Source organism: Malaclemys terrapin, chromosome 1 (genome assembly GCF_027887155.1).
Source record: "Malaclemys terrapin pileata isolate rMalTer1 chromosome 1, rMalTer1.hap1, whole genome shotgun sequence".
In the NCBI taxonomy this organism is placed as follows: Eukaryota; Metazoa; Chordata; order Testudines; family Emydidae; genus Malaclemys; species Malaclemys terrapin.
Genome location: NC_071505.1, coordinates 70283698 through 70311581, shown reverse-complemented (window position 1 = coordinate 70311581; position 27884 = coordinate 70283698). Strand labels below are relative to the sequence as shown.

Here is a 27884-nt window from a genome sequence, read left to right as displayed (position 1 = left end):
ATATGCTGTAGTTTGAACCCACTACCTCCTGTCCGGTTCTCTGTTGCAGGACAAAACAACTTTTCTCCATCTTTTTATGGCAGCCTTTCAAGTATCCTACCCTGTCCCCCCGTAATCTCCTCTTTTTCCCAACTAAACATATCCAGTTCCTTCAGCCTTTGCTTGTATGGCTTGCATTCCATCCCTTTGATCATCTTTGCTGCTCACTTCTAGATCCTTTCTAGTTTCTCTACATCCTTTCTATACATTGGAGGACTGTGTCCAATTTTAGTCACCAGCCAAGGCCTAACACAATAGAGCAGTACTGTGTCACCTCCCATGACTTGCACACAATGCCTCTGATAATGCAACCAAAATTGCGTTTGTTTGTTTGTTTGTTTTTTTTGGCAACAGCATCGCACTGCCAACTCATGTTGAGGTTGTGATCCACCTCAACTCCCAGATCCTTCTCAGCAGCGCTGCTGCCAAGCCAGTTATCCCCCATTCTGTATTTGCGCATTTGGTTTTTCTTCCCTAAGTATAGCACCTTACATGTTGAATTTCATTTTGTTGTCTATAGCCCAGTTCTCCAATTTATCAAGATACCTCTGCCTTTTAGCTCTATCCTCCGAAGTGTTTGCAACCCTCCCGCCAGCTTTGTCTCATCTGCAAGCCTGATCTTATCAAACTCCGCTATACAGTTGTACAGTAAACTTTTGATAAGATCAACTCCTAACAGTGAAGCGTCCAGTTTTGTTTCGGAAAGTAGGCGGATTTGAACGGCCTCCCAGCTCAGAAATGCAGAGGTGTCCCGACGGGTCAGGCGGATGGCAGCAGGGAGCGCGTCCCTAGTGACTTGAATTCCGGTGGCCGGGGAAGCGGCTGAACAATCCTCCACAGCAGGCAGAAAGCGAAGTGGCTCCGCGCCCCCCACCCCCGTGATCTCCTCGGCGGCTCCATCTGTTCCCCGCCTGGGCTCCCACTAGCAGCGCTCGAGCGGCCCATTCATGCCTAACAAAGGGCCGCCTCCCCCCACTGCCCAGCCCTCTGCGCCGCCCCGCAGCATCCCAGGTACCAAGGTGGGCGGGGGAGGCGCAGAGGAGGAGGCGGGGAAGGGAGCGAAAAGCGGCCGCCGCCGGAGAGAGAACGCGCCGACTCTAGCGCCAACTCTCCGACTGCCGGGCGGCGCCGCTGATTGGCGGGGCCCGCCGCGGGAGCTCCCCGGCCGGCCGCCCCTGATTGGCCGGATTGTAAAAGTGTGTCTCAGGGCGCCAGAATAGAAGCTTTAGCGCCGAGTGGCATCTCCGGGCAGCAGCAGCGGCGGCACGTTGGGGGGGCGGCAGCGGCTGGGCACAGGGCGCTCTCCTCTCCCGTCGCTGCCCCCATGCACCCCCCGCCTCCCGGCTGCTCCGGAGTGCGTGGCGCTGCTGCGGGGGAGGCCGCGAGCGAGAGCCGGGAAGGGCTGTATCCCCGAGGTAAGTGCTGACGAGCCGCGGGGGAGGGGGCTCGGCCCCCCACTCCAGCCCCAGCCACTTCTTGAGGCTTGCCCCGCACTCCCCCCCGTCGCTCGAGGCTGCCGGACTTGGGGGGCTGCTCTGAATGGCGCATCCAACTGCAACAGTAGGTACGAGCCTCCCCTCCTCTCATGCCTGAGGACTTGGGGGTTCGTGCCAGGGGCACCCAGGCAGCTCCCCTTCCTCCCGCCCGCTGCACCGGGGGAGCGGGGCTCCGCCGAGCTCTCCCCGCTGGGCCGGGGGCTGGCCGGCCGCTCTTCTGTCCATTCATTCAAAGCCGCGATTCCTCCAGGTTCTTTGCGCCAAAACTAACTGCCCCGCAGGAGACCCTGAGCGCTGCTGACTCAGTCGCCGCCGGCTCCCACCGAGCTGGGGTAGCTCGCTCAGCCGCCTTCCCTCCCCACCCGCTGCAGCCGTGTCCCACGGGGTTGATTTTACAGCATATCTGACGGAAAGGCCGCTTCCCCGGGGCTAACGCTGAGAGTTTGTGATGGTCACAGGAGGGCAGCTGCAGGCTGCCAAGGTCACCTTTTAGGGATGGGAGGGAAACTATAGATTTGCCTCTGGAAATCGCGGTGGGGTTTGTTTGTTTTTTAATGAAGTAATATCAAACTTAGCCTGTGCAACTTTATAACTTACAGATGGAGGTAAGTTGCTTAACACTAAAAGACTTGATCAGCCCAAGACACACAAGCATCGATCTGGTAGATGAAGATGGGGAAAATGCACAAAAGGTGAGTAAATGGACACAGATAACACTTAACAGCGTTCTTGACTAAGATTTATGACCAATATTGCAACAGCAACACCAAATTTTGTTGCAAAATGTGTTGTACCTTGAACTACCTTTGCTATTTTTTTTTCCCAGGTGAATGGACTGTGGTAGGTTCTGAAAATGGTTTTAGCACATTACAGAAGTGTACTAGTACTTGTTAGAGATGAATATAACCTACTGGTCTGTGGCTATTTAAGAATACAAAACTGTTCTTTACAGGACTATTTATGTCTAGTTCCCACTGACCTTTGAGATAAGGCCCAAGGTAGTAAGTTTGCCCTCTTAAACACCAAGACTAAAATGTAACATCGTAATATTCTTCACACTCTCTGCCATTTTAGTTTCCTTCCTTCCCAGCTCAGTTGCCCCAGCCAACATGTCAAGTTGATAATTTTGGGGTGGAAAATAAGAGACATCTTGGCTTTTAAATGTAATGAAAGGCCCATTTTCCCCTCCACCCCCTTCCCCTTTCAAGGAAGTAGTCAAAAATTTAGTCAGGATTAATTAAAGAGGACATTAACAATACCTCCACCATCTGGGGAAAGGATTACAGAAAATCCTATGTATGAAGCCATATTGGGTAACTGTGTATGGAGCACACTGAGACACAGTCACATATGGTTGTGAAACGATGCAGAAAGCATAGGCTTAGGCCCAGCCAAAATAGTTTTGAAACAGGTCTAAGGTGAGTAATGAGGCAGATGCATCTGAAGATGTGCTTCCCATTTAGTCAGGAGCACACATTTAAATATCCCCTCCCCAGGGCATTTCTGTAAGCTTCCTTCTGGCTTACTATAGAGCATAGAATACACATATGTGCACTGGGAACTGGTTGTGTGCATTAAAGGTTAAAATCTTACAGGTCTGCATGTTTATAAAAAACTTTCAGGATTGGCAAACAACAATATTGCCAATCCAGACTCAACAGCAGCATCACAGCTCTAGCTAGCCTTTAAATAGATTGCCAGCTAAGACACTGCATCAATGTGACCATTTCACCTTGGCACTCTACTCCTGATGGATTATATTATATGCACAAAGCTAGCAGACTTCCCATGTTTCAACAGAGATCTAATAACTGACAGCATAGTGAGGTCTCCTACTACCGAGACTTAATTTTACAAAGGATACTCCAGTAAAACAAGTATAAAACTATGCTACAGATGTCAAAATAAATGAACAAAACAGGAATAATGCCTCAGTATAACCACTTCATTTTACTTGCTAATATGCAAAATTCAAAAATCTTCAGTGGATCCCCAGTTGGTGCAATTTAATGAGGGTCTACCCAAATAAAGATTTTTTTTTTCCATCTCCACATCAAAAAATGATGAATAACTATATGCTACAGTCTTCTTATGAACCAATACATTAACAACACACCCAGCACTGTGAGACTTGCCCATTTCCTATTCCTCTAAAGATTTTTTTATTCCTGTCTACATAACCAAAATTGTGTCTACCTGTTCTACATTCCCCTTGTGCTTTCAACCTGCCTTCTCTCCTTGGAGCAAGAGGCACTCCAGAATCTCTTCTTTTCATCTCTTCTGTTCACCTCTTTACACATACTATGAATCCATATGGGTAACAGAAAATTCAGGATCTAAAGATCTCCCAAGGAGTATATGGGACTGGGAAAAAGATAAACTGGGACAGGTGAGTCAGTGAGGAGGCTAAAGATTTTAAGGGTAGGTAGTAGTATGTTTTGCACCCATTTACAGCTTCAGCCATTACTTATCACTGCTCATTGCAATATTTGTACACCTGGGTGAATTAATGGGAGCTCAGTGGGATAACTTTCAAGTAACTTGATTGCTAGTTCTAGGTATCTGCTTTTGTTAAAACTACATTAGCACCAAGCATAATGAAAAACAGCTTTATATAAAGGTGGGGGTTTTTCCATTTTAGATTAAGTGTAGAATCCTTGCCACATTTGAAACCGCGAGAATATATTAAGTGGATTAACTATACTGAACATGTATACCAGGAAGCACCCTGGCCCCTACCTTGAACCCTTTTTGTCAGTGTATTAAGTCACAACACTTATCTGAAATAAAAATATCTTTCTTTATATTCTTGTGGATAATCCAATTGGGCATTAAATATTTTATGTAATCATTCTGAACAGTCAGAGCACAGTGCCTTTTCTTACTCTTTGGATGTCTGTCCTCATCCCCAGATGGCAAACTATGGAAAGCTGTCTATTAGGAACAGTAACATCTGGCTAAGTTTTGAACTTTAAAATCCAGTTTTTGCATTCCAATTAAATTGAATAAACTAGTGCAGTAGTTTAAACAAAATTCCATGGTGTCTCCTTATCAATTAGCTATAATTCTCGAGCGACTGAGAATTGAACAGAGCAATAGTTTTAGCTGAAATTCATATAAAAACTTATGCCTTTTAGCTAGCTATTCCATCTTGTACACTTTTCTGTAAACTTAATGCCTTGCAGCACCAACAATGAAAAGGCGACTACTATTGTAATAATATCTATCCCAAAAATTCTATTATGTATATTTGGTTATGTTTTTAAAATTCATTTTGCAAATATTTTAAAACACCACTAGTCAGAGGTGCAGGAATTTATGATCGGTTCAGGACAAACACCAAGAACACTGCTTGACTGAGGGACCAGTAACTGTTTCAGGGTCTCATTTCTAGTCCTTATGGTTTTAAGAACACTTTCCAGTGGTACAAAGGCTTGGCTTCTAAGAACAGCAAGTTGTGAAATCTGATATTAATTTCTGGTTATCATTTTACTTTCTTCATCTCTTACCTCTCACTTCATCTGAGATTTCTGCAACCAGTATTTCAATCTGCTAGATTGAGAAACTGAGTCATAGCATTTGAAAGCCAGAAACTGCCATTTTTAATTCATGTAAAGCATCAGAGAGAAGTTATTAAATGGTAATCAGAATGATTTAATGTCTGATGTCTTGTGATCTCTCAGGGCTAGAAAAGTTTTGGTAGGGCTTTAGTACCAATGGCTTTCTCTGGGTACTGGTCAGTCCAGAATCAGTGATCAGAACAGTAACAAAGAAAAATCCAGTGGTAGCTGGCAGGTTCAGTAAACAGATTAGATCCATCAACGTTAGGTTAACTGTGTTTTATCTGTTGCCCACTGATAATACTCTGTTGCAGCAAAGGAAACCCAAGTAATATTGTCATATTTTTCTCATGCTCTCCATCCTGTTAGTGTAGGGTGACAAACCTGTTCAACCAGTAGAGTGGGGAAGTACCTATTGCTCAAAAGCCGCTTTTCCCACTAATTAAGGAATGACATTGATGCCTACTTGAGTCAATCCATCTAAGTAAGTTGAAAGTTGGTCTGTAACACAACTTTTGTGGTAGGGGGAACAGACAAAAGGGTAGTCACAGCCTCATTCCTGTGTAAGAAAAATGAGCATCAGATCATGTAGCTGGGGGCAAGGAGGAAATTCTTGTTCTTACCTTACTTTGAGAACAAGTCATATGTAGGTTTCTCCTTCCCAGCAGCTTGCTTGACTATAGTTAACACTTCTTTAGTTATATATTTTCATTGTTTTGAGCAGCAGATACTTTAGCAATTTGCTTCAATTAGGGAAGTGTTCCATCTGGGCTGAGTAAAGTGAAATCCCAAAAAAGCACTTTCCATTATGGAGATTCCAAAATAGAATGCTATGTTTTTTCTAAGTGCAGTGTAACTAGTGAACTATTTAAGCTTCAGTCCAAATTCAGCCAGAAGACATATGGCTCCAGAAGATAAACTGGGTTCATAATTTGGACCAGTAGGTTTACAATTGTGGCACAGTTGGCTTATATGAAAAGGCAGAACATAGAAGTCTGACGGACAACAGGTTTGACTGACTTCATCTTAAGCAATTCATGGTGGTATCTTATCTGCATTGTACACTGATGTATGGTATACACTTTGCTGCATCTGATGCTAATAAGAGCTGTGCTAAATATAACCTTGGGACTGTCGGAGCATGATGGTAATCATTGCCTTCATACGAACAATGGCATTGACTGGTGGATTGTGTTGCTTCTCTTCAACCCTAAACAATCATCTCTTTTTAATAGGAAAACATATTTGATCAATCCAGAATGACCCCAAAGACTCCCATGAAAAATGAACCAATTGATTTATCAAAACAAAAAGGCTGCACCCCAGAAAGAAACCCAATTACACCTGTTAAGCTTGTCGACAGACCTCTGGCAGATCCCTGGACCCCCACAGCTAACCTGAAGATGCTGATTAGTGCTGCTAGCCCTGACATGAGGGACAGGGAAAAGAAGAAAGAGCTCTTTAGACCAATTGAGAACAGTGAGCAGAACGATGCTTTTCCTGATTCTGTACAGGTAAGAGACTTGACCTAATAAGCTTGGACATAACTGACACACAATGCTCTCGACTTGCTGCAGGCTGACTAGTTAATTGATAGTTATTTTATTACTTGATTAAAAAAAAAATCAATTATTTCCTCAGTCTTTCTGCCATTCTCCTTTACTAGGAGTAGAGAGCAGCACTATTTGAAAGCATCCTCAAAGATGACCATTTATATAGCAACACCAGTGTGCAAGCCATTTCAGACAAAGATCACCATCTTAAAAGCTTACTGTCTAAGTATTTCTTCAGATATTCAGAGACTGGATATGGTTACTTCCCCTCCCTCGCTAATTATATCATTTTCAAACTAAGGCCTAGCCACAATGAGAGGAAACTGCCAAGTCCGTTAAACAGATTCAGCATAATAGCTCATTTGGCTACTGTACAACTGTTTTAAAGACAGGCTAACCAAGTCTTGGGCATTTTTATAAATATGGTTTTAGAAGCTGTATACCTTAGCCACACTGGATTGGCAAACCATATTTATACCTCATTCAGCAAAACACAGCTCCACATCTAACAGTCAGGATGAGGGTAGTCAAAAATTACACCTGAATGGTTTCCTGATTAAGCAGGATTTTACATTGTGTTGGTTTTTTTGCTAGGGGATTCTGCTCCCCATCCTTCCTGTTTTTAAAAAAAAACAGGAACAAAAAAACTTCTAACATCTTAGAGCAGGAGGAGAGCAATTTCAGCTTTTATCCAACAGCAGTGAGCACCTTCCTTTCCTCCTTTTGTTTCTTGCTCCAGGAACCACGAGCACCCCATTCCAAGTTACTGCTCATAAGATGCCCCTTTTGCCAGTGGTTCCAACATCAGCAACATGAAACTAGAATCTAATCACAAGGCCCTCGTTCTAAGAAAATGCTATTTTGTAGGCATAAAGGCTCACATAATTCTTTTGGATAGAGTATGGCACTGAACCTGTTTGAACAGTGGTGGGGGGGGGAAGACAGAGCTGGGGCAGGCAGACTAACAAAAAGTTATTTGAAAGATCACTCAACAAGCAGTGTGTACAGAAATACGCTACATTAAATTTTAGTTGTTTCCTTCTCCAAAAGGATAACTGAAATAATTGCTAGGTTTGGTGAAGCAGTGTGGCCTAGTGGATAGAGCACTGGACTGGGACTGAAGAGTCTTAGGTTCAATTCTAAGCTCTACCATTGCCTGCTGGGTGATCTGGGCAAATCACTTCACCTCTGTGCCTCAGTCTGCCCATCTGTAAAATGGGGATAATAATATTGGCCATCTTTATAAATAGGGCCTTACCAATTTCACGTCCATAAAAAAAACATGTCACAGACCGTGAAAGCAGCCTTTCCCCACGAAATCTGATCTTCCCTGCTGCTGGTAGCCTGGGGCTCCTAACTGCTAGTCTGGCCATGCTGGAGAGGGGCAGGAGTTGTTCTTCCCGTGCCTGGCTGCTCTTGGTGGGAAGATCAGACCTACCTCCAGAGGCAGCACAGAAATGAGGGTGGTACATCCTCACTTCTGCACTGCAGCAGTCCAGGAGCTGGGCTGGGGGCTTCTCCCCACTCCACCCCCTCAACCCTCCCCGGTTCCTGCCGCGGCTCTGGCCCTGAGCTCGTGGCTTCCTCCCCCAGCAGCTCCTGAAGCTGGGGGCTTCCACTCCTGCTGGCTGCAGCTGGGGCAGCCTGGGTTCAGGGCCTTCTCCCTGCAACCCAGGCTGGGGGATTCTACCCTCACCTCCCTGAGTTGAGGGAGCCCAGGCTCTGGACTTCTGCTCCCTGTTGCTCCAGCTGGAGGTTGGGGCACCCCCCGCCGCTCAGGACTCACACACACACACACACACATTCCTGCTATGGCTCCAGGCTTCCTCCCCCAGCAGCTCTGGCCAGGGCTGGAGGCATCCGCTCCTGCCAACTGCAGCTAGGGCAGCCTGGGTTTGGGGCTTCCACACCCTTCCCCTCCCCGGGCTTCTACCCCCTGCTGCTCCAGCCAGGGCTTGGGGCAGCCCGGGCTCGGGGCTTCCTCACTACCACCCCAGCCACGGTAATCCAGGCTTGGGGCTTCCGCCCCCTCCCGAGCTCAGGGCAGTCAGGACTCGAGGCTTCTTCCCCCAGGGCTCCTGCTGGAGCTCAGAGTGAACCAGTCAGGGTTTCTACCCTGGGGCTTCTTCTGGTGCTGGAGCACCCATTTTTCCAGGAGGCCCCCAAATTGGCCATGGGGCCCTGCATTAATCTGTCACTGGCCTGGACTAGCTCCTAGGAGACACAGCTGGGGCACTCCTAGCAGCATGGGGGAGATCCTACCTACCACCACCTCCTGGAACCTCCTCTAACTGCAGGAAGCTCAGAGGCTGCTGCCTAAGCAGCACAGAAGTGAGGGTAGTAATCTTGGGATGCCCCCCACCCCCACAACAACTTTGCAACCCCCTCAGAGTCACATTTTGGGTCAGGACCCCCACAGTTACAACACAGTAAAATTTCAGATGTAAACATCTGAAATCATTAAATTGACCAATTTAAAAACCCTCTGGCCATGAAATTGACCAGTATGGACCCTGAATTTGGTAGGGCCTTATTTATAAGTCACTTTGACAGCCACTGCTGAAAAGCCATATAAATATTATTATTACACATTTTAAAAAGTAGGTATTGACTAAACAGTAAAGTTGGTTTAAAATGGAGTTTAATTCAGCTATTGTGCACATGACTGCTTCAAGTATTCTAAACTTCTTCAGTTTAAACTTAAAGTTGGAGCAAGTTGATAGACCATATGTCAGCTTTTGTTAAATTTACCCTTATGAACCAAATCTTGTCTGTGGAAAATAGATTACAAAAACATTAGGTGAAAACTGCAGTTTTCAAACCATTTAAAAACCAAGGGCATTTATTCCCAAGCATAGTATGTTGCAAGGGGATTCATTACTCATGCTGCAGTAAGAGGTAGTTGAGATACTGCAAGTCTTAAGAGTAAAAAAGTTCATAGGCAATTGACATACACAACTTCACTCCAACAAGAGAATCAATACTTCAGAATTACTAGTCCAAATAAAAATTACAGTTAGTTCATTGTTTAGGGGCTATTGTAACAAACATACCTTCTTATATATACCTGAGGTCTCTAGCTTTCAGGAATACTACAAGGGCCTACTCATTCTTTTCCATAGGATTTTATTCAGTTAACAGCCTGCCAAAATGTTAAACAGCCCAAAATGCTGAGACAGCTGAATTTTATCCCCCAGAACTAGGATCACATGCCTCTGAGCTCTTAAAGTGATATACCCACAAATAGAGGGCTGGTGGAATTTCTGTGCAGAGGTTTTTCAGGAGCCCTCTGGTGGTTGGTAGACATCTCTGGTGAGTGACACTCCAAGGTGTTTGCAGAAATCCTCCTTTTTATGGTCTCAAAAGGGAATGTTACTTCCAAATAGGGTCTTATCATCTACTGGTGGTGGGAACATAGTTACACCATTTGTGTCCTCCAACAACTGGCCACCATGGGATGTCCTTGTAAAAGCTTTCATAATGATCTCCACTGTATCTGGAAGTTGGATAAAACAAGTTCATGAGTCAAAACATGTGACCCAGGTGCTTAGAGAGACAATCACATTCTAAGCCTGTATGAAGGCCCTTGGTTTTGTGTATTTTATCTTTTGTAATGGTAGTCTGAGTTTGAATGTTAGAATCTGAAATCTTCCCTGTTTTGCTATTGTCATGCCTGTTGAAGCTCTACAATAAAGGAATAACATTTATTTTTCAACAGTATGATATGGTAGATGATGGCACAGTGGATGAATTTGAAAAGCAGAGACCCAGCAGAAAACAGAAGAGCTTAGGACTCTTATGCCAAAAGTTTCTAGCTCGCTACCCAAGTTACCCTTTGTCAGCAGAAAAATCTACCATTTCTTTGGATGAAGTGGCTTCTAGTCTTGGTATGTATGCCTGAAATAAATGCTGCAAGAACTGGACAACTTCAGTCTTTTAAGATATGTCTACCACATAAAGGCACTTAAAGTAAAATAGATCCCATTTAAAAGAACTGACCAATTCACAGAATACATTTAAGGTCTGATTTTTTTTTTTTAAATCATTATTTATTTATTTATTTATTTATTTAGGGAGGTGCTGGATGCGCCCTTCTAGTTAAATTAAGCAAGAGCTGCAGGTGCCTAATACTTAAGAAGATCTCTACCACTACATTATTATATAACCCTATCATTTTAAAAAAATTGCAAATCACTCTGAGTGCTCTCATGGTGAACTAATCCTGCTGCTAAATATGTATGCCTAGATTTTTATTTTCCAGCTAATTGAAGTCTGAGCAATAAGCAGCAGGGTTTATAAAGAACAAATCATACAAAAGAACTGTGGCGAATTTTTGGATAGAACTACAAATTGGTGGATGAGGGAAATCAGTAGGTTTTATATCTTGATTTCAATAAATCATCCAATACAGTAGCTTCCAGAATCTAAATAGCCAAATTGTCTTGGACGTGAACAATGTCTTGCACACTGAAAACTGGCAGAAGGACTGCAAAAATGGGAATGATAAAAAGCAATGTGTTGAACTGGGGGGAGGCATCGAGTGGTGTGGTTCAGGGACCACACCAATGTTAGCTTTGGTCGTCCTTAACATCCTCTTTAGTTATCTGCAAGTAGTAAACTGCATGTTAACTAAACTTACAAGTCAGACTTAATTGGGAGCTGTTGTGAACCTCATCCAGGACAAAAAAATAATACAAAGGAACCCAGAGAGACTATAGAAAATAGAGATAGCAAAAATAAGACTCAGCCTGAATAAATGCAAAGTATTGCATCTGAGAAAAATAATTCAGATTTATTTCATAGGAAAGAGGTAGCAAATTAGACAAGAACTTACAGAAAATTCAGTGCAGTTTTTATATTTTGAAAAGGAGGATGGAGAGGGAACAGAGATGGGATTTCCTCCCTATGTAGCTCTGGTGAGACAGCTCCTAAAGTACTTTCTGAGGTGCCCAAAATTGACTTAGCGAAACAGAAAAGAATGCAGAAAAGAATAAATAATAGATAAGGACTGATTTCTATGGTAATCATTTTTTAAGAATTTTTTTAAATGAATTGTTATTTTTAAGTATTAGAGTTAGCCCCTTTAATATGAAATCCCAGTGCTCTGCCCTCACGAAGCTGAACACATGTAGTCCTTCATTGCTAACTGGAAATGAAATTACTTGTTTTTTTTTTTTTCCTTTTGAGGAATATTTCATTGGTGACTTAAAAGAAAGGAGTTTGTTTAAATGTACTAGTAGAGTTTGTGTCTTATTTAAAAATAGTGGTTTGTTTTCCCCTTTGGTTTTCATTTCCTATACCACTGCTGATCTTTGTGTAGCAAATAATAGCTTGAATGTAGATTTTGCCATCAATAGATAAGGCTGTATTCACACAGCTCCTGGCTAGGAAAAATCCATTTACGAGTCACAGCAGTACACAGTGCTTCCCAGGCTCTGCTCAGGGTCTATGGTACCTGGGCAGCCTTCATTAATAGGGTTCCCAATAGTTCTCTGGCCACAGATTAAAGCTGCACTTCTCTGGTTGCACCCATGAGAGAAGACAGAGGTGCAAACACCATCTCCCCTCTCCCAGGGTTAAAGTGCCTGGGGTACAGTCTCTCCTTGTGATAGAAGTATATGAGTCAAGCCTACAGGTTTTAGCTTAGATGTCTGTCCCCTCCCTTCCTGTTCATCTACAAATTCTTCAGCTAATATCTAATATCACTGCAACTCTCATCCTAAATAAATCTTGTGGGGGATCTGATCCTGCATTCCTTGTTCACCCAAAATTCCCACTGAAGTCCATAGGAATTTTAAGAAATGCAGGATCAGACTGCAGATAGAGACTAAAATTATCTCAATACATTACAGGGTACATAAATTCTCACTGACTCTAGCAACTTAATCTTGTTTCTTCTGAACAGCTTCTTAACCTATTGGCAGAATACTGAGGATTGGGATCAGAGGGAGGGTGACAATGGTGCACTTTGCTAAAAATATATATCTTGATCTTATTTGTTTTTGGGCTCCAGTGCCTGTGTTTGGTGGCAATGTCGGGCTGGGAATAATTGTACAAATATCTTGACAATGTGCCATCATCTCCTTTCCCATCAACATACCACCAGTATGCTGGCAAGCACTGGAGTTTTATGCAGCGAATCATGTAGGAGAGGGTTTATGATGCTGGTGCTCAAAGGAACTAGTCTCGTAAAATATGTCTATGTATGTATAGCACTCAGTACTTTAGTAGCACATTTAACTCAAATCTCCATGCACTTTAAAACACTAACGAATTGGAAAGTCCCAGTACCCACATTATTATCTATATTTTACAGATGGGTAAACATTAGAGAAATCTTTTAAAACTTCTCATCATACTAGTGCTTGTTCCGCTCCACTGCTGATAGCAGTACTGTGAGCCCTACGGCAGACAGCTGTTGCCAGCACTTTGACATTTAGACCAGTTCTTAGTGGGGTTAGATGACTGTTTAAAATGGTGACTGCAGGCATTGGCCTGGTTGTGTTCAGGCTCCAAACACTGCTAACACTAGTAGAGCTGAACCAGAGTTGGTACCTATGGGGAATTTTTGAAAATTTTCCTTTGTGTAGATAGGGTGACCAGACAGCAAATGTGAAAAATCAGGACAGGGGGTGGGGGGTAATAGGAGCCTATATAAGAAAAAGACCCAAAAATTGGGACTGTCCCTATAAAATCGGGATATCTGATCACCCTATGTGTAGATGAGGTCAGAGATTAAAGTCCAGTTCTTGCTCCCATTGAAGACGGTAGGCCCAGTTCTCCATTGCTTTACACATTGTGACGTATTTGTTGGTGCCTGTAATTTACACAGTACTACACAAGTGCAAGGCAATGGAAAATCAGGCCCAGTGGCTATACTCCCATTGATTTTAGTAGGAGCAAACTCTGTGACTTACCCAGGGAAATGATGAAAGAGGGAACTTGCTGTGAGTAGATCTTGTTCAGTGCGCGATTATACAAAAGGAGGAGAGAGTAGAAGCATGTTTAAAAATGGGCATGCTTTTAAGTCTCTTTCTTCCTTAAAACAGGAGTTGAGCGTAGGCGCATCTATGACATAGTGAATGTTCTGGAATCGTTGCACCTCGTTAGCCGTGTGGCCAAGAATCAATACTGTTGGCACGGACGACACAGCCTGAGTCAAACTCTGAAAAATCTTCAGGAAATAGGAGAGCTCCAGAAGTACGAAGAACAGATGGCTTACTTCCAGCATAAAGAGCAGGACCTTGAGTATAAATTTGGAGACTGTAAAAAGGAGACCTTTCCGGATTCCCAAGACAGACAGTTACTTGACTTTTCGGAGGCAGATTGCCCCTCTGGTAAGCTGATTAACGGTCGAAGTGTACAGATGCAGTCATAGTGTTCAACATACAGTGTGGCTTTTTTCTTATTTAATTGATTTATTTTTTTTAAATGTAAAATGCACGATATTGCTTGTGAAAGGTGCTGAATTCACCACTTTAGAGATAAGGCTCCTCTTTTTATTCACAGTGCAGGTACAGCACAGATGGCAACAATTCCAGTCTTTTCCCTCTCACTCAGTGGCCTGTCCATGACAGGTCCCTTGAAACACGTATTAACTAGTTATGATAAACAATCTGTTCCACCTTGTTTGTAGCCGTGACACTCTGAGTAAGTTTCCAAGACCCGAGGAAGAGTTCTTTGTAAGCTTGAAAGCTTGTTTCTCTTACCAACAGAAGTTGGTCCAATAAAAGATATTACCTCACCCACCTTGTCTCTCTAGTTTCCATAACAGCCTTTTGTGAAGGACTTTGTCAAACATTTTGTTTCTCTGTTTTCCCTCCCCCACCCCTCCCCTCCTGACTAGTAAATGGTGCTTTGTCCTCACCTATAACAGAGGGTCAGAACTTCCACTCTGTTACACTGGTCAAATGTTGGTATAAACTCCATGGCACTCCATGGCACTCAACAGTTATACTGTAATGGAGCAGGGAATCAGGCCCAGACTCCGTAACATTTAAAATCAATTTTCTACACTTTAATTTTTATTACCTTTTGAAGACTACTAAAATTCTGTTGTCCATCTGCCTTACATAATTATTTGCTACCTATAAAAAGATTTATGTTTTCCAACAAGGAAACACTTTACCCTTGTTGTGCATGAGAAACAGTCTTAATGCTTTCTTGTCTTTGATAGATGACATGCTAAAAGACTCTCATTTTGTTTGTAACGCAGCATCTGCAAACAGCAGAAAGGACAAGTCATTACGGATTATGAGCCAAAAGTTTGTCATGCTGTTCCTTGTCTCCAAAACCAAGATAGTCACTCTTGACATAGCAGCAAAAATACTGATAGAAGAAAGCCAGGATGCAGCAGATCACAGCAAGTTTAAAAGTGAGTATCACTGTTAAGAAATGGATTAATCATCCAGTCAGCAGGGAAAATGGAGGCACATTCAGATTGACATTATAGATTTTTTTTCAATCTCAGACAGCATGGATAGAATCATCTGTGATTAAGGGTTTTTTAACTATAATAATAAAAAATACCCCTGCCCTAAATATTCAGATATACTAGTGGGGGGGAGAAGAAGCATTCAGCTGCACAACTTGTATTTTATGGGTGTTGTCATCCAGCTACATCATCATTCAATTCATCGGAGTTGTAGGGATTATAAAAACAAAAAATGGATTGATATGAGTTTTCTCCTATGCTGCTGCCTTCAGGATGGGATGAAATATTTTTATCAATCAATTCTGCTCCTGCTGGGGAATGCATCCATTGGACAGAAGGAAGAGAGGATGCTTTTCCAAAGTGACTTGTGCATAAACTGACATACTTCCTTTTAACCTATTCCCAAAAGTTACCGTGGCATTATGGCAGAAATTCATTAGCTTGTATAGCAGTGGTCCCCAAACTTTTTCTGTTGTGCCCCCTCCTTACCCATAACTGAACCTACCTGCCCCTCTCCCCCCGGGAGCGAGGGGCCAGAGGCCATGGCCGGGAATGGAGCTGCGGCTGGGAGCGGATCCATGGAGGGGGCTGGGGCTGGAAGCCACGGCCGGGAGAGGAACCTGGGAGCTGGCGGCCAGAGCTGTGGCTGAGGACAGAGTGGGGCTGGGTGATGTTCCCTCCCTGCCTCCCGTGGGAGCTGACTTGGGCCCCACTCGTCCCGTCCCCCCCCAAATGTTCCTCCAGGCCCCCCTAGGGGCGTGTGCCCCGCAGTTTGGGGACCACTGTTGTACAGGCATAATTACAGTATATTTCTTTACACTTTTGTTTACCTTTAGCAAAGGTACGAAGACTGTATGATATCGCCAACGTTCTGACCAGCTTAGGGCTCATAAAGAAAGTGCATGTCACAGAAGAAAGGGGTCGTAAACCAGCCTTCAAATGGATTGGGCCTGTGGAATTCAGTGGAAATAGTGGTAATTTGTGGTGTTTGGCAGTTGGGAGGGGGAGGGTTGTCTGTTTGTGTATTTTTCTGGAACTTTCTTCCAGGGTGGATTGATTTAAACTGAGGCTTTCCACTTAGTGATTTAAATCATCAATTTTAATAACTCTTTCCTTTGTACTTCAGCTATTTTCTAAAGAAAGGTACATTCTCACTGGTTAATATAACCATTAAAATATGTTGATTTACAACTAAATAGAGCCTTTACATTCGATTTTGAACTTTTTTTTTTTTGCTACCTAGGAGGGTACACAATTATATACATTTATATAAACAATTATATAGCTTAATGTTGTCAGATTCTTATTAATTAATTGTACATTTTTAGTATGTTAGAAAATGGTGAATGATATATTGCTTATTTACTACATAATTAACTTTGTGCTCACGATTTGTGTCAAGCTGCATTAAGATGGTAACTGGAATTTAATTAAACACACAACCGCATATAACATTTAATTTTATTAAACAAAATAAGCCCTTAATACAGTACATGACTTAGTGTGCCAAATTTATAAAGCCAGACCTCAACTTGTTTTTCCCTGATTAACTTTTATTTCTTTATATAGAAAAGCCGCCTTTCATGGGTTTTTTTTTTGATAGAGGCTCATGGATTCAGCATATTTTATTTTTTTTATTTAAGAGATTATAAGTTTAGGCCTCAACATATTTTGTATTAATAGCAGATTTCTTTTTAAACTGGTTTATTTTTAAAAAGAAAAACTTATAATTTAAATAACAAAATCCAATTTAAATACAAAATTGTATTTTATTTTTATTTAAATCAATTTTTTTCTTCAAAACTATTAAAAAAAAAAAATTATTTTAAACCACCCTGCTCTTTCCCAAATTTTACATGGTTGTTTTCTAGTTGAAGAATGAGTCAGAATTCATTACCTTCTGCACCCATAAACATGTAGTGTCTGAATTTCCTAATGTAGGTCACCTATCTAGGCAGCCTTTAAAATCGCTGCCAGAATGTAAGGGAAAGGGGAGAGATTGGAGATATTTACCGATACGTTTGGTTTTGTTTGTTTGTTTTGTTTTTGCATGTTACACTAGTTTAAGGTGCAAGGCAATGGAAAATCAGTTCTTTGGGGCCACATTCTGGCCCATCCAGTGGCCCCCTTTGTGCTGCAAAGGGTCAATAAATCTGCCCGAAACAGGCAGCTGACTGTTCCCCCTATATGGAGAATCACCTGGGTGGTGCAGAGCTGCTCCTCCGCCTCCTGTCCCCCGACATGGGGAGTTTGTTTCAGGAGATAAAGGGCATGGCCATGGTGTGCCTACATCCTGGCGATTCTTGGCTCCCAAAGTAGAGCCCTTATGCTGCTTTATTTAAGGACTGGCCAATCCTAGGATAAAGGAGAAGTAAGGGTTAATGTTAATGATACTTTGCCCCATCTTCCCATTTTTCTCCCCACAGCTGCTCCAAGTAGAGCTTAGATGTAGCCCAGGATCTTGAGCTATATACAGTCCTGGAGTGGGTAGGGGGGACCTTATCTCGTCCACTAGCTCTGACCTAGTTTTGTGGTGTTAGAATAGTGTAGGGTTTAACGGGGTTTTCATCTGCTGTGTCGGTAGCAAAGCTCCACGACATGGCAGAAGCTACCATGACAACAGGTGTCCTTCAGGTGATAACTTTACAAAAACCAATTCCTTTAGATGATCCGAGAACTGATGTTCCAACATCTGCTGCTTTACCAGAACTGAAACGAGGGGCATGTGCCCAACATCAAACCTGTGCTAATGGAAAACAGAGGCTCGCACGGCATGCTTCATTTAACACTGTTCATCCTTCTGAAGGGATCAAAAGGAAGGTCAGCTCTGAACCCAACAGCCCACATAGGGAGAGGCAAGGTAACTACCAAGAATTGTTGCTCTTTCCTAACCCATTGTGTCTGCCACTAGCAGTCACTTTCAGCCTTGGAGCAGTGCTCTTCTTTTCTCAGTAAATTTTCTGTTCTGTACACACTGGAAGTATGGCACAGACAGATTAAGATTCTTTAAATAGAAAGAGAACAGATTTTTATTGTCTGGTTCCTGGTAAAATGGAGTTTACTGTAACAATCCAGTTTATAGCACTTTCACACTTTAGAATTGTAAAGTTATAAAGCAATTACAGGTCCTTCCAGAATTCCCTGTCAATCGTCTGAAGCCTGCACGGTGCTGAGTGCTTCTTGCATGGAATTGAGGGTGCTCAGCTCCTCGGAGGTGCTGCTCAAACTGAATAGTGAATGTTATAAAAACATGCTCTGGTAGGAAAAACTGCATTCCACTCTTTGTATTACCAATATGAAAATGTGCTTAGTCAATCTATGTAATTAATTCAGTGTCCCATTGTTCTTTCAGCTTGCATTGTAGGTTCAGATGAATACTGCTCCAAAATGATAAATCTAGCAGCTGTCTGCAGACAGAAGATGGAAAAGGATACAAAGTAAGTTGGGTCTTAAAACTTGCAGTCTGCTCAGTTCCCTGCCCTGTGCATTTTAATTTAAGGTCAAATTCTGTACTTGGGATGGAGATCTATAATTTCCAGTGACTTCCATTAGAGGATAGAAATTGGCTCTCAGGGTGACTTTTGTTCTCCCATGTGCATGTAAAAGATTCACACCAACATGCATCACATTTTAACAGAGAAATAAAACCGCTATTGAGATTTTTTTCAAAGCAGTCTAGGGGATTTAGGCACATCTTCCTATACAATGAATGGACTATATATGTATAAATTCCCTGGAGTGTTTTGAAATTTTCATATGATATATTTATTGGAAGCTTAGGGCTACAAGCTCCCGTACCATGAGTAGGGCTCCGTGTCTGTCACAGAGATTGCAGAAGTCACAGAATCTGTGACTTTCCGCGACATTTGTGACTTCTGCAGCAGCCAGTGTGGCTGACCCCAGGGCCAGCCGCTCGGGTGGCCCTGCAGCCAACCGCAACAGCCATTACTTGGGCAGCCCCGGGCATCTGGCCCCGGGGACTGCTCAAGCCAGCAGCCAGTGTGGCTGGCCCCGGGGACTGCCTGAGCACCGGTGCTGGGGGTGGCCAGAGCAGCCGCTGCTCCGTGGCCCCCAGCAGCGGTCCCAGGGCAGGCCCCAGTAGCTGTTGCTGCTGGCCCCGCCCCCCATCAAGCAGTGCCCCCCCCCCCCTTCCTTGAACAGTGGCTCCCTGGCCCTCCCACAGCAACAGTCCCAGGGCAGACGGAGCAGCCGCTGCTCGGCAGCCCCCGGTAGCTGGTGGGCTGGCCCTGGAGTGCCCCCATCCCTGCAAACCAAGATTTATAGTATAAGTCATGGACAGGTCACAGACTGTGACTAAATCATAGCCTTAACCATGAGCTTTTTCCACCCCAATGGGGCAAGAAAACTGCATTTCTACTCATTCTTCATTCTTTTGTCAGGGTTGTGAGGGTTCAGTTCCCTTAACCAGTCTCAGATGAGCTACCAATAGACCTGGGTCATCCACTGACAGGCCCAGGCCCAGAGTCACAAAGGTATTTAGCCACCTAAGTTCTACTGTGACTTTGGGCCCCAGTACCTCTGGGCTGGTTCCTAGCCCTATGGCAGCCTGGTTCTTAAAAATAGCCCATGCACACACTGGCTGCTGAATCCAGAACCTTTACGGGGGTTTTGGACTTGTGGAAGTGCAGCCTGAGCTGGTTGAAATTTGACACAAAATGTTTCATTCAAAATTTTGAAGCAAAAAATAGAATTTCCATCTTGCAATTGTGAAGAAATAATTCTTCCTCTCCCCTTTTAAAAAAAAAAAATTCTCATTTTTTCCAATGGAAAAAGGGGGAAAGTTTTTAATAGCTAAGAGATAGTGGGATTCTTCCCACTAAAATGAAACAAAATATTTCTAACAAAACGATGAATCTTTTAGGGTTTTTAACCAACTCTCCACACAAGTTAATACTGACTTTACTCATTAATTTAGATCCAGAATATGCTAATGAGAGCAACTGTTTTCTCCCCATCTAAAAGGGTGGGGGTTAAACCCCACGGAGAAGCTTCTGTGGAACAAAGGGGTAAGCATGCTGCAGAGCTGTTCTGCTCCACTGCCAAATTCCAAACACCCTCTGCTAACGTAGGTGAGAATAACATGGAGCCCTTAATGTGTGGGCGCATGTTGTATCTCCCTGCTAGCACTTATTGAAAGAACTGAATGGTAGTACAGCAAAATAATCTGTGAGTCAGCTTCTCTGTGGTTTGGCATGATATGTAAGTGACTGATAAAGTGTTTGATAATTACTGCACTCTGTCAGGTAGTCTCCACACATAACCCCAGAGATCCCCACTGTTTTATTTTAAGGGTGGTTTATGGGGATGTCATTCTGAACTAAACACTTTTTTTTTTTCTCTTTTCCTTACATCTTTTAGGAATAAAATTTGTGCCACTGAAACAATCTTAAATTCATCGAGGAGCCCAGCTATAATCTCTCCTTTCTCTGTTCTTCCGGATCCTGGGGACTCTGATTTTTGCCTTAACCCCTTACCTCACCCAGTGTTTCCTGTTGCTCTCTCAGACATGTCACACCTCTCCCTGCCAAATGGTATGAATGGCCAAGTTTTGCAGACTCCCACTTTGGTCTCTTCCAAAACAGAGAATGGGAAAACTGCTCTGCTCCCCAACCAGCCTTTTGTTTACCTCCCCTCTGCGTCTCTCTTCATGTTGTGTGGCAGTCCTCAGGAAAGTCTGTCAAGGGAGAACCTTCCAACTACAGGAGAAAAGTGCAACAGAAGCCCTGAGGGGCAGGCCTCACCCCTAAAGCCACAAGCTGCTGTATTTGCTGTTAACTATCACAAGCGTAGTTCCCAGAAGTGTGCATCTCTCTCCACGCCTGCAGCCAGCATAGAGCCAGCTGCTAAAAGGAAGACTATGGAGCAGAGTGATGTCCCCCTCTCATTGGTGCTACCCAAGGTAGGGGAGTGCATTTAATTGATACCCAGCTTTGTTGCTAAGGCTGAGAGCAGGGGAAAGATACTTACATTACTTGAAATAGTCCTTTCTGCAGATGAACATTCACTGCAGATACCTATTTCGAGAAACAAATGCCACCTTCCCGCACAAGTATAATCTGGGGGAAGAAATACATTTGGTGAAGCATTAATTGGAAGAGGTGTGCTGTGCCTCTGGTGGAAAAATGTCTGCCTCACAATGAGGCACAGATCACCTGTTCCACAGAGCCATGGCCCAGATCAGTCCCTGCCACAGAAAAACCTGCGAGAGGGGAAGAAATCTGTGAGGATTCCTCTCCACATTGTCCTGTCACTGAAGCTGCCTCCAAACCTGGCAGTTCCACAGGAGACATTGTTCCTTCACACCAGCTCTTGTCCCAGCAGGGTTCATCCTGGCAGCATGGCTCATTCTACATGGCCACAGGAGAGGTGATCTGCATCTTCCCCTCTTCCCTGTCTCGCCTCCCGCTCTGTCCTCCTAGTCCAACTTCCCCTCTCAGCTGGATGAGTGGGTGGGGAGAGGATGGGGCCTTGGAGGCCAATGAGCCACTTTTTGCAAAGGGAGGAGGATCACATCCAGAGTCCACTCCAGGTGCTGAAGTAGGGGGCATGTCCTGGCCCCACGTCAGTGTTTGTATCTGAGTTGTCTGGGGCATCTACAAGGGATCTACAATCCTTGTTGAGTTTTTCCTTCAAATTAAAAAAAAAAAAAAAAAAGCCCTCTCCAGGGGTATTTTTGCAAGAGAACTACATCTATTTAATAAGTCTAAGCATTTAAGGTGAAATTCAGCCCTGTGCAGATGGCCCGTGCACCGTGCAGCCCTCAAACCATGACTTCAGTGGTGCATAGGCCTTGTGCTGGCCCTCTGCACCAGGGTGAATTTCACTCTTCAGTCAAGGAAGGCATGTGAGAGATGGTAGCTCATATACTATTTTTTAATTTGGACTCTTCCTTCCTAATTCTGTTTTTGCTCAGAAACCTTTTGAGCCACCTGATGTAGAATATCCCCTGGGAAGCAGCTGTGCCTCTAATGTGCATCTAGGAGCTTTTCATCTTGACTTAGGAACTCCTGCTGCTGCTGACGAGGCTGCAGAAGAGGATACAACTAAACCTTTAGATTCTCAGGAGCAGGAAAAGCAATCTCGGAACAGAGACCTTGAAGATCCCTCACAGGGAAAAGAGCACATCTCTCAAGAAAATACCAAACAGCCCTTCTTTCCACAGTATCTCTATGTGCAGCCAGCTGCAGGTAAGGACTATAGATACACAGGGATACATTATGACTAAATGATGAGGCCTAAATTTGAACATTTCGGCATCTTAAGTGAGGTTCTTAAATCCAGGCACCTAAATAAAAGTGACCTGAATTTCAGAAAACCTGATCACCCACAAATCCCAGTCAATGGGAGCTGCTTGTACTCATCAACTCTCAAAACCAGTACACTTTTTTTTTATTTAGGTACCTAAATATGGATTACAATGAATAACCAGGGCTTCCCGTATTACCATAGTAACACACGTTACCCATCACAATAGTCCTGTTCTTTGGAACCAATATTGCCTTTTTTTTTGTTGTTTTAGCCCTTATGATTGTAGCGGGAACCTTGAAAAGGAGAATGTATGTCTGGTCTACACCTAAAACTTAGGTTGACCCAGCTACATTGCTAAGGACTGTGAAAACTTTCCCTGTGTGATGTAGTTAGGGCAACCTAACCCCCACTGCAGACACAGCTAGGTCAACCTAGCTACCACCTCTCTAGCGAGTGGATTTATGACAGTGACAGAAAACCTTTTGTCACTGTAGCGTCTACACTACAGCAGTGTAGCTGCAGCTATACCACTGTAGCGCTTGTAGTGTAGACGTAGTCTTAGTGTTTGGTGAAATAATAGCTCTAGCAAGTGTGAACTGCCTCATGTCAAGCAGGGCTTTGTGGATTCCACAGTCATGGAATCTATTTTTCCAGGATGTCATACACTTCAGCACTGCTGCTGAAGAATTTGTCCTATTGCTGTTGCCAGGCATGTGAATTCTTGTTTTCTGGCTCCCTGCCCTGCCAGGATCAGTTTGCAGGTGGCACAAGGGGTTGTTACTTGCATTACAATGTATGTTTTGGTCCATGGAGCTAGGCATCAGGGAGCCAGAGTTGAAGTCCGGCTTGTAGCCAAGAGTGTGGAGAACTAGAGGACTAGGCTGGTGAGTTAAGCAGCCTGGAGAACACTTCAGCAGCTGAAGTCCAGGGAGTTGAGTTGCTCTCCTAAAGACAGTTACAAGCTTTCCCCTTTCCAGGCACCGGAGTGGGGTGTAGGGAAGAGGATTTTATGGCAAGAGAATAAGCTGCTGTGGAATGGCGAGGTTGCTCCCTTGGAATTTGGTCCCATTGTGACACTGAGTCAAAGACACGAGAGCTCCACATGGATACAGGGGTTCACCTGTGTGGAGCAACTTACAGGCTGGGGGCCTTACTTTGAAATGTTGATCAAGGTGTTCAGAAGATCCGATAAATTGCAAGCCAGTTCAGATCCTATTGAAGACAACGAAAGTCTTTCCACTGACTGCAGTTAGTTTGATTGGGCCCTTAACAATTGGATTTTTATAAATTTGTTATTTCTTTAAAGTAGCTGTCAAACGATTACAAAAATTAATCATGAGATTTTTTTAAAATCACAATTAATCGCAGTTTTATAATACTGTTAAACAATAATAGAATACCATTTATTTAAATATTTTTGGATATTTTCAAATACATTGATTTCAGTTACTACACAGAATACAAAGTGTACAATGCTCACTTTATATTTTTATTACAAATATTTGCACTGTAAAAACGATAAACAAAAGAAATAGTATATGTCAATTCACCTCATACAAGTACTGTAGTTCAATCTCTTTATCGTGAAAGGGCCTTGCAAGGTGGGGAATTACAGGTAGCACCCCTTAAATGTAAACAAACTTGTTTTGTCTGAGCGATTGGCTGAACAAGAAGTAGGACTGAGTGGACTTGCAGGCTCTAAAGTTTTTACATTGTTTTATTTTTGAATGCAGTTATATAACAAAAATAAATCTACATTTGTAAGTTGCACTTTCACAATAAAGATATTGCACTAAAGAACTTGTATGAGGTAAATTGAAAAATACTGTTTCTTTTGTTTATCGTTTTTACAGTGCAAATATTTGTAATCAAAAATAATATTAAGTGAGCACTGTACACTTTGTATTCTGTGCTGTAATTGAAATCAATATATTTGAAAACAGAAAAACATCCAAAATATTTATAATAAATTTAAATTGGTATTCTATTATTGTTTAACAATGATATTAAAACAGCTAATTTTTGTAATCGAGTTAATTTATTTTGAGTTAATCGCTTGAGTTAACTGCAATTAATTGACAGCCCTACTTTAAAGTTGTGTACGTTTTTTTTGTTTTTGTTTTTTTAAGTAGTTCAGCAAATTATTTCTATTAGTGGTGAAACAAGTACTAAGCTTGTGTATACAGGGTGCAGCTTATGGTTCTTTTGTTATTTATACAATAGCAAATGGTGCTTGGTGCATTACAGATACTTGCAATCTAAAGAAAGAAAAATTTGAAAGGAAGATGAGGAAAGGTGGGGGTATAACAAATGTAGAGAGATTGAAAAGCTTTCTCAGGCATGTAGTTTGTTACCTTCATGTTTTGCTTTTTCCTAAACAACTTCACTTTCTGCTTCTCCCTTTTACTGAATAACTGTTTAGTATGGTTAATGTCAATTAGCAAACTGCATTAACTCCTTAATCTTCTCTCTCTTTTTGGTTTAGGATTAAGTGGTTTTAACTTCCTGTTTTCTGCAAACCAAACCCCTGGTGCTGTTGGTCTGTCTGCAAGCCAGGTACCATCTCTTAGTGTTCCCTGTGTGGTAGTGCCGTCTACAGCCTTGGCACCCTTCCCTCTTATCTGTTCTCCAGCAATCACCAATCCACTTTCTTCTGCTCCTGCTTGCTCTTTTCCAAATACTGCGTCCACGAATTTCAGCATGCCTGGCCTAACGTCAACACCACCCGTCTTTATTGGCACCACAGCAATGGTGACTCCAAAGACCTCCAAAATACCTTCAATGGATCCACAGCAACCATTTCCTTCTGCTGTACATTTGAGCCCTGTGCTTGGAAGATCTTGCAACACGGTTAAACTGGAATCCCCAGTTTGTACGGGGCCTCCAGTCACCCTTCTGAAACTACAACAGGTGAGGAATTAATTAAAGGGAGGCTATACAAAAGTGCGATCCTGGGGTCAAGTGGCTGAGACTGAATGAAAGTGAATCGGTTTTGGAGTTATTTACTCAGCTTCAGAGTGTTTGTCTGTCTGCCTCTGAGAGAGAGGATAACAAACTCTGGTGCAGTGGCTACCATTGCAGTTAAATATTTTTTTAAAAACCCTGACAGGCTGAAGTGTAACGTTAAACAGATATGTGTATCTGCAAGTTTGCTAGCACCATATATTGAAGTAGAACAAATTATTACTCTTTCTCAGAAATCAGAGTCTGTGCTTTTCCCCACTGCTCTGATTGGTAAGGCTGTAACAAAGTTGTGGGGCAGTTTGGGGGAGGGCAGGAAGGGTTTGGTTTAACACTTCGTTAAAGTTGTGGTTTAAGGCAGGCAGCCTACCTTCCAAAGCAGGGCAGCAGCACAGAAGTGATGATATGTGTCCTGCTTGGCTCTCAAAGGCAAGCATGACAATGAGGCAGCCAGATAAAATATGAGTGGTGTTGCAACCACATGTGCCAGGTTACAATACCATTCACTCAAATTTGGCCTGGTCTCCACCTCCGTCATGACATCTGTGAGTGACATTGCAACCTAGTTTACAAGTTCACGTTAATTTGGGTCACTCAAATTTGTGGTAACTATAAAAATTTGCGGTATGTGTTAAAAGTTGTGCTTTCTGCAATAAAATTGCAGCCAACAGTGGTTTTTTTTTTTTTTTTTTTTTTTTTTTTACAGCCTTACAGATAGGCACTACCACTAAAAATCTGCATTGTGTAAAGTAAATAAATAGGGTAGGGGCAGTGTGGTGCAGAAGGATTTTCGTTTTAACTCAGACTGAGCCTCTGGTTGAAAAGTTGTATGAAGTATAAATCCTCCAGGCTCCATCCCCAATCTTTTACTGTAACCACTAAATAATACAACCTCCTTGTGGTAGTGTCAGATTAGAGCGCTGAGCAAAAATATTGTATACAATGTATAGAGAAAAGATCTTAATTTAAAAAAAATTAGCACAGTGTTTGTGGTTTTTCTTGGGTAAAGAAATCACAAATACAAAGTCAGAATGGGGAGGAAATCAGCTGTGTTTCGTACTATAAATGAGATCAAACTGCATTCATTATAGTTAAGGCTACAATTTAGTCACAGGTATTTTTAGTAAAAGTCATGGACAGGTTATGGGCAATAAGCAATAAACGAACTATAAATACCCCTAATTAAATCTGTGAGAGGGTTGGGGGTGCTACTGGGGGAGGAGCTAGGGGCCACTGCTGGCGGGGGGAGAGCGCCTGGAGGCCAGGGGCACCAAGTGCTGGGGGCTGCTGAGCAGCGGCTGCTCCGGCCGCCCAGGGACCACTGCTCAGGTGGTCCCTGGGGCCAGCTGCCCAGGGCTGCCCAAGCAGTGGCTAGTGTGACAGGCCCTGGGGCCACTCCAGCCACAGCAGGTGGGGCCACCTGAACACCGACTCCTGAGCCAGCTGCTTGGGCAGCCCTGGGGTCAGCCACACTGACCGCTGTAGAAGTCACGGAGGTCGCGGAAAGTCATGGAATCCTTGACTTCCGCAACCTCCATGACAGACATGGAGCCCTACTTATAGTACATCACTACCTGCTTCTCATATCCACTATGCTTGTTTTTGCTTTAGTCTTACTTGTTTAAAATTCTTATTTCACTACTGGGGAATGCCCGAGCCATTAAAATAAGTTGTATTTTTGGATGTTTGCGAACTTATGAAAAATGTGGTAACAGAGAATTCAAAAATCAGTCACAATATAACCACTAAAAAGAGTGATAGGTTGCATATCCAAGGAAAGTGATTGTGTTATAAAGCTCTCGCTAAAGCTTTTTCAAACCGGATGTCTAGCACTAGGCACCTAAAATCCATATTGGGCAGTGAGGTAGGGAGGCAGTTTAAACTAAATTTGTCTGATTTTTCAGTTGTGTAAATATGGATTTAGGATCCTAATTTTAGACACCTGGTTTGAAAACTGTCCGTATGTCTAACAAATTGTGTGTGTTCTCACTTTTGGATAAGACATTTCTGAGTTGCTTTGTTTCATTTTTATAACTAGCCATCATCAACCCCACTTACTCCGAAGAGCATTCGTCCTACACATCACGAGGCATTTTTCAAAACTCCCGGCAGCCTTGGAGATCCTATTGCATGGAAGAAAAATGAAGGCAACCAGACCAGAAATGCCAGTTCTGTTCAGAGAAGACTAGAAATCTCAAGTAGTGGCAGTGACTAATCCAACTCATTGCAAAGGTGTGGTCATATTGTAATATGACTTCATAGTTGTTACAAAAGAAACAGCTATCGTATAACAAGAGGAGCATGTTAAAATGTCATCCCTATTCGCACACTTCCCTGTTGTGTATTTGCCCACTAGTTCTTTTAACTTTCTCTTTCATGAATCATCCCTATCACTGAAATATCTTTATTAATTGCTCATGTAATACTGGTTAGGATTCAAACTTTGTGCACGGTGCAGCAACGTGAGCATCAAATTGCATTTATGGTTTTAATTTGAAAAATATCATATTGCTGTGAGGAGATGCAAAGAGACTTACTGGAGTCTCATGGAGCTTTTTTGTTGGTTTGTTTG

The 27884-nt window shown here is 43.0% G+C and overlaps 1 protein-coding gene across 1 annotated transcript; it reads left to right on the top strand.

Moving 5' to 3' along the window:
• The first annotated feature begins 1389 nt into the window (after window positions 1-1389).
• Window positions 1390-27884, top strand: E2F7 (E2F transcription factor 7). The gene is made up of 13 exons (XM_054016200.1): window positions 1390-1454; window positions 2135-2227; window positions 6331-6609; window positions 10367-10535; window positions 13698-13985; window positions 14864-15022; window positions 15919-16056; window positions 17748-17942; window positions 18435-18519; window positions 20462-21002; window positions 22017-22290; window positions 24837-25261; window positions 27351-27884. Exons 2-13 carry the CDS (start codon window positions 2135-2137, stop codon window positions 27525-27527), a joined length of 2823 nt encoding a protein of 940 aa, XP_053872175.1. The 5' UTR covers window positions 1390-1454; the 3' UTR covers window positions 27528-27884.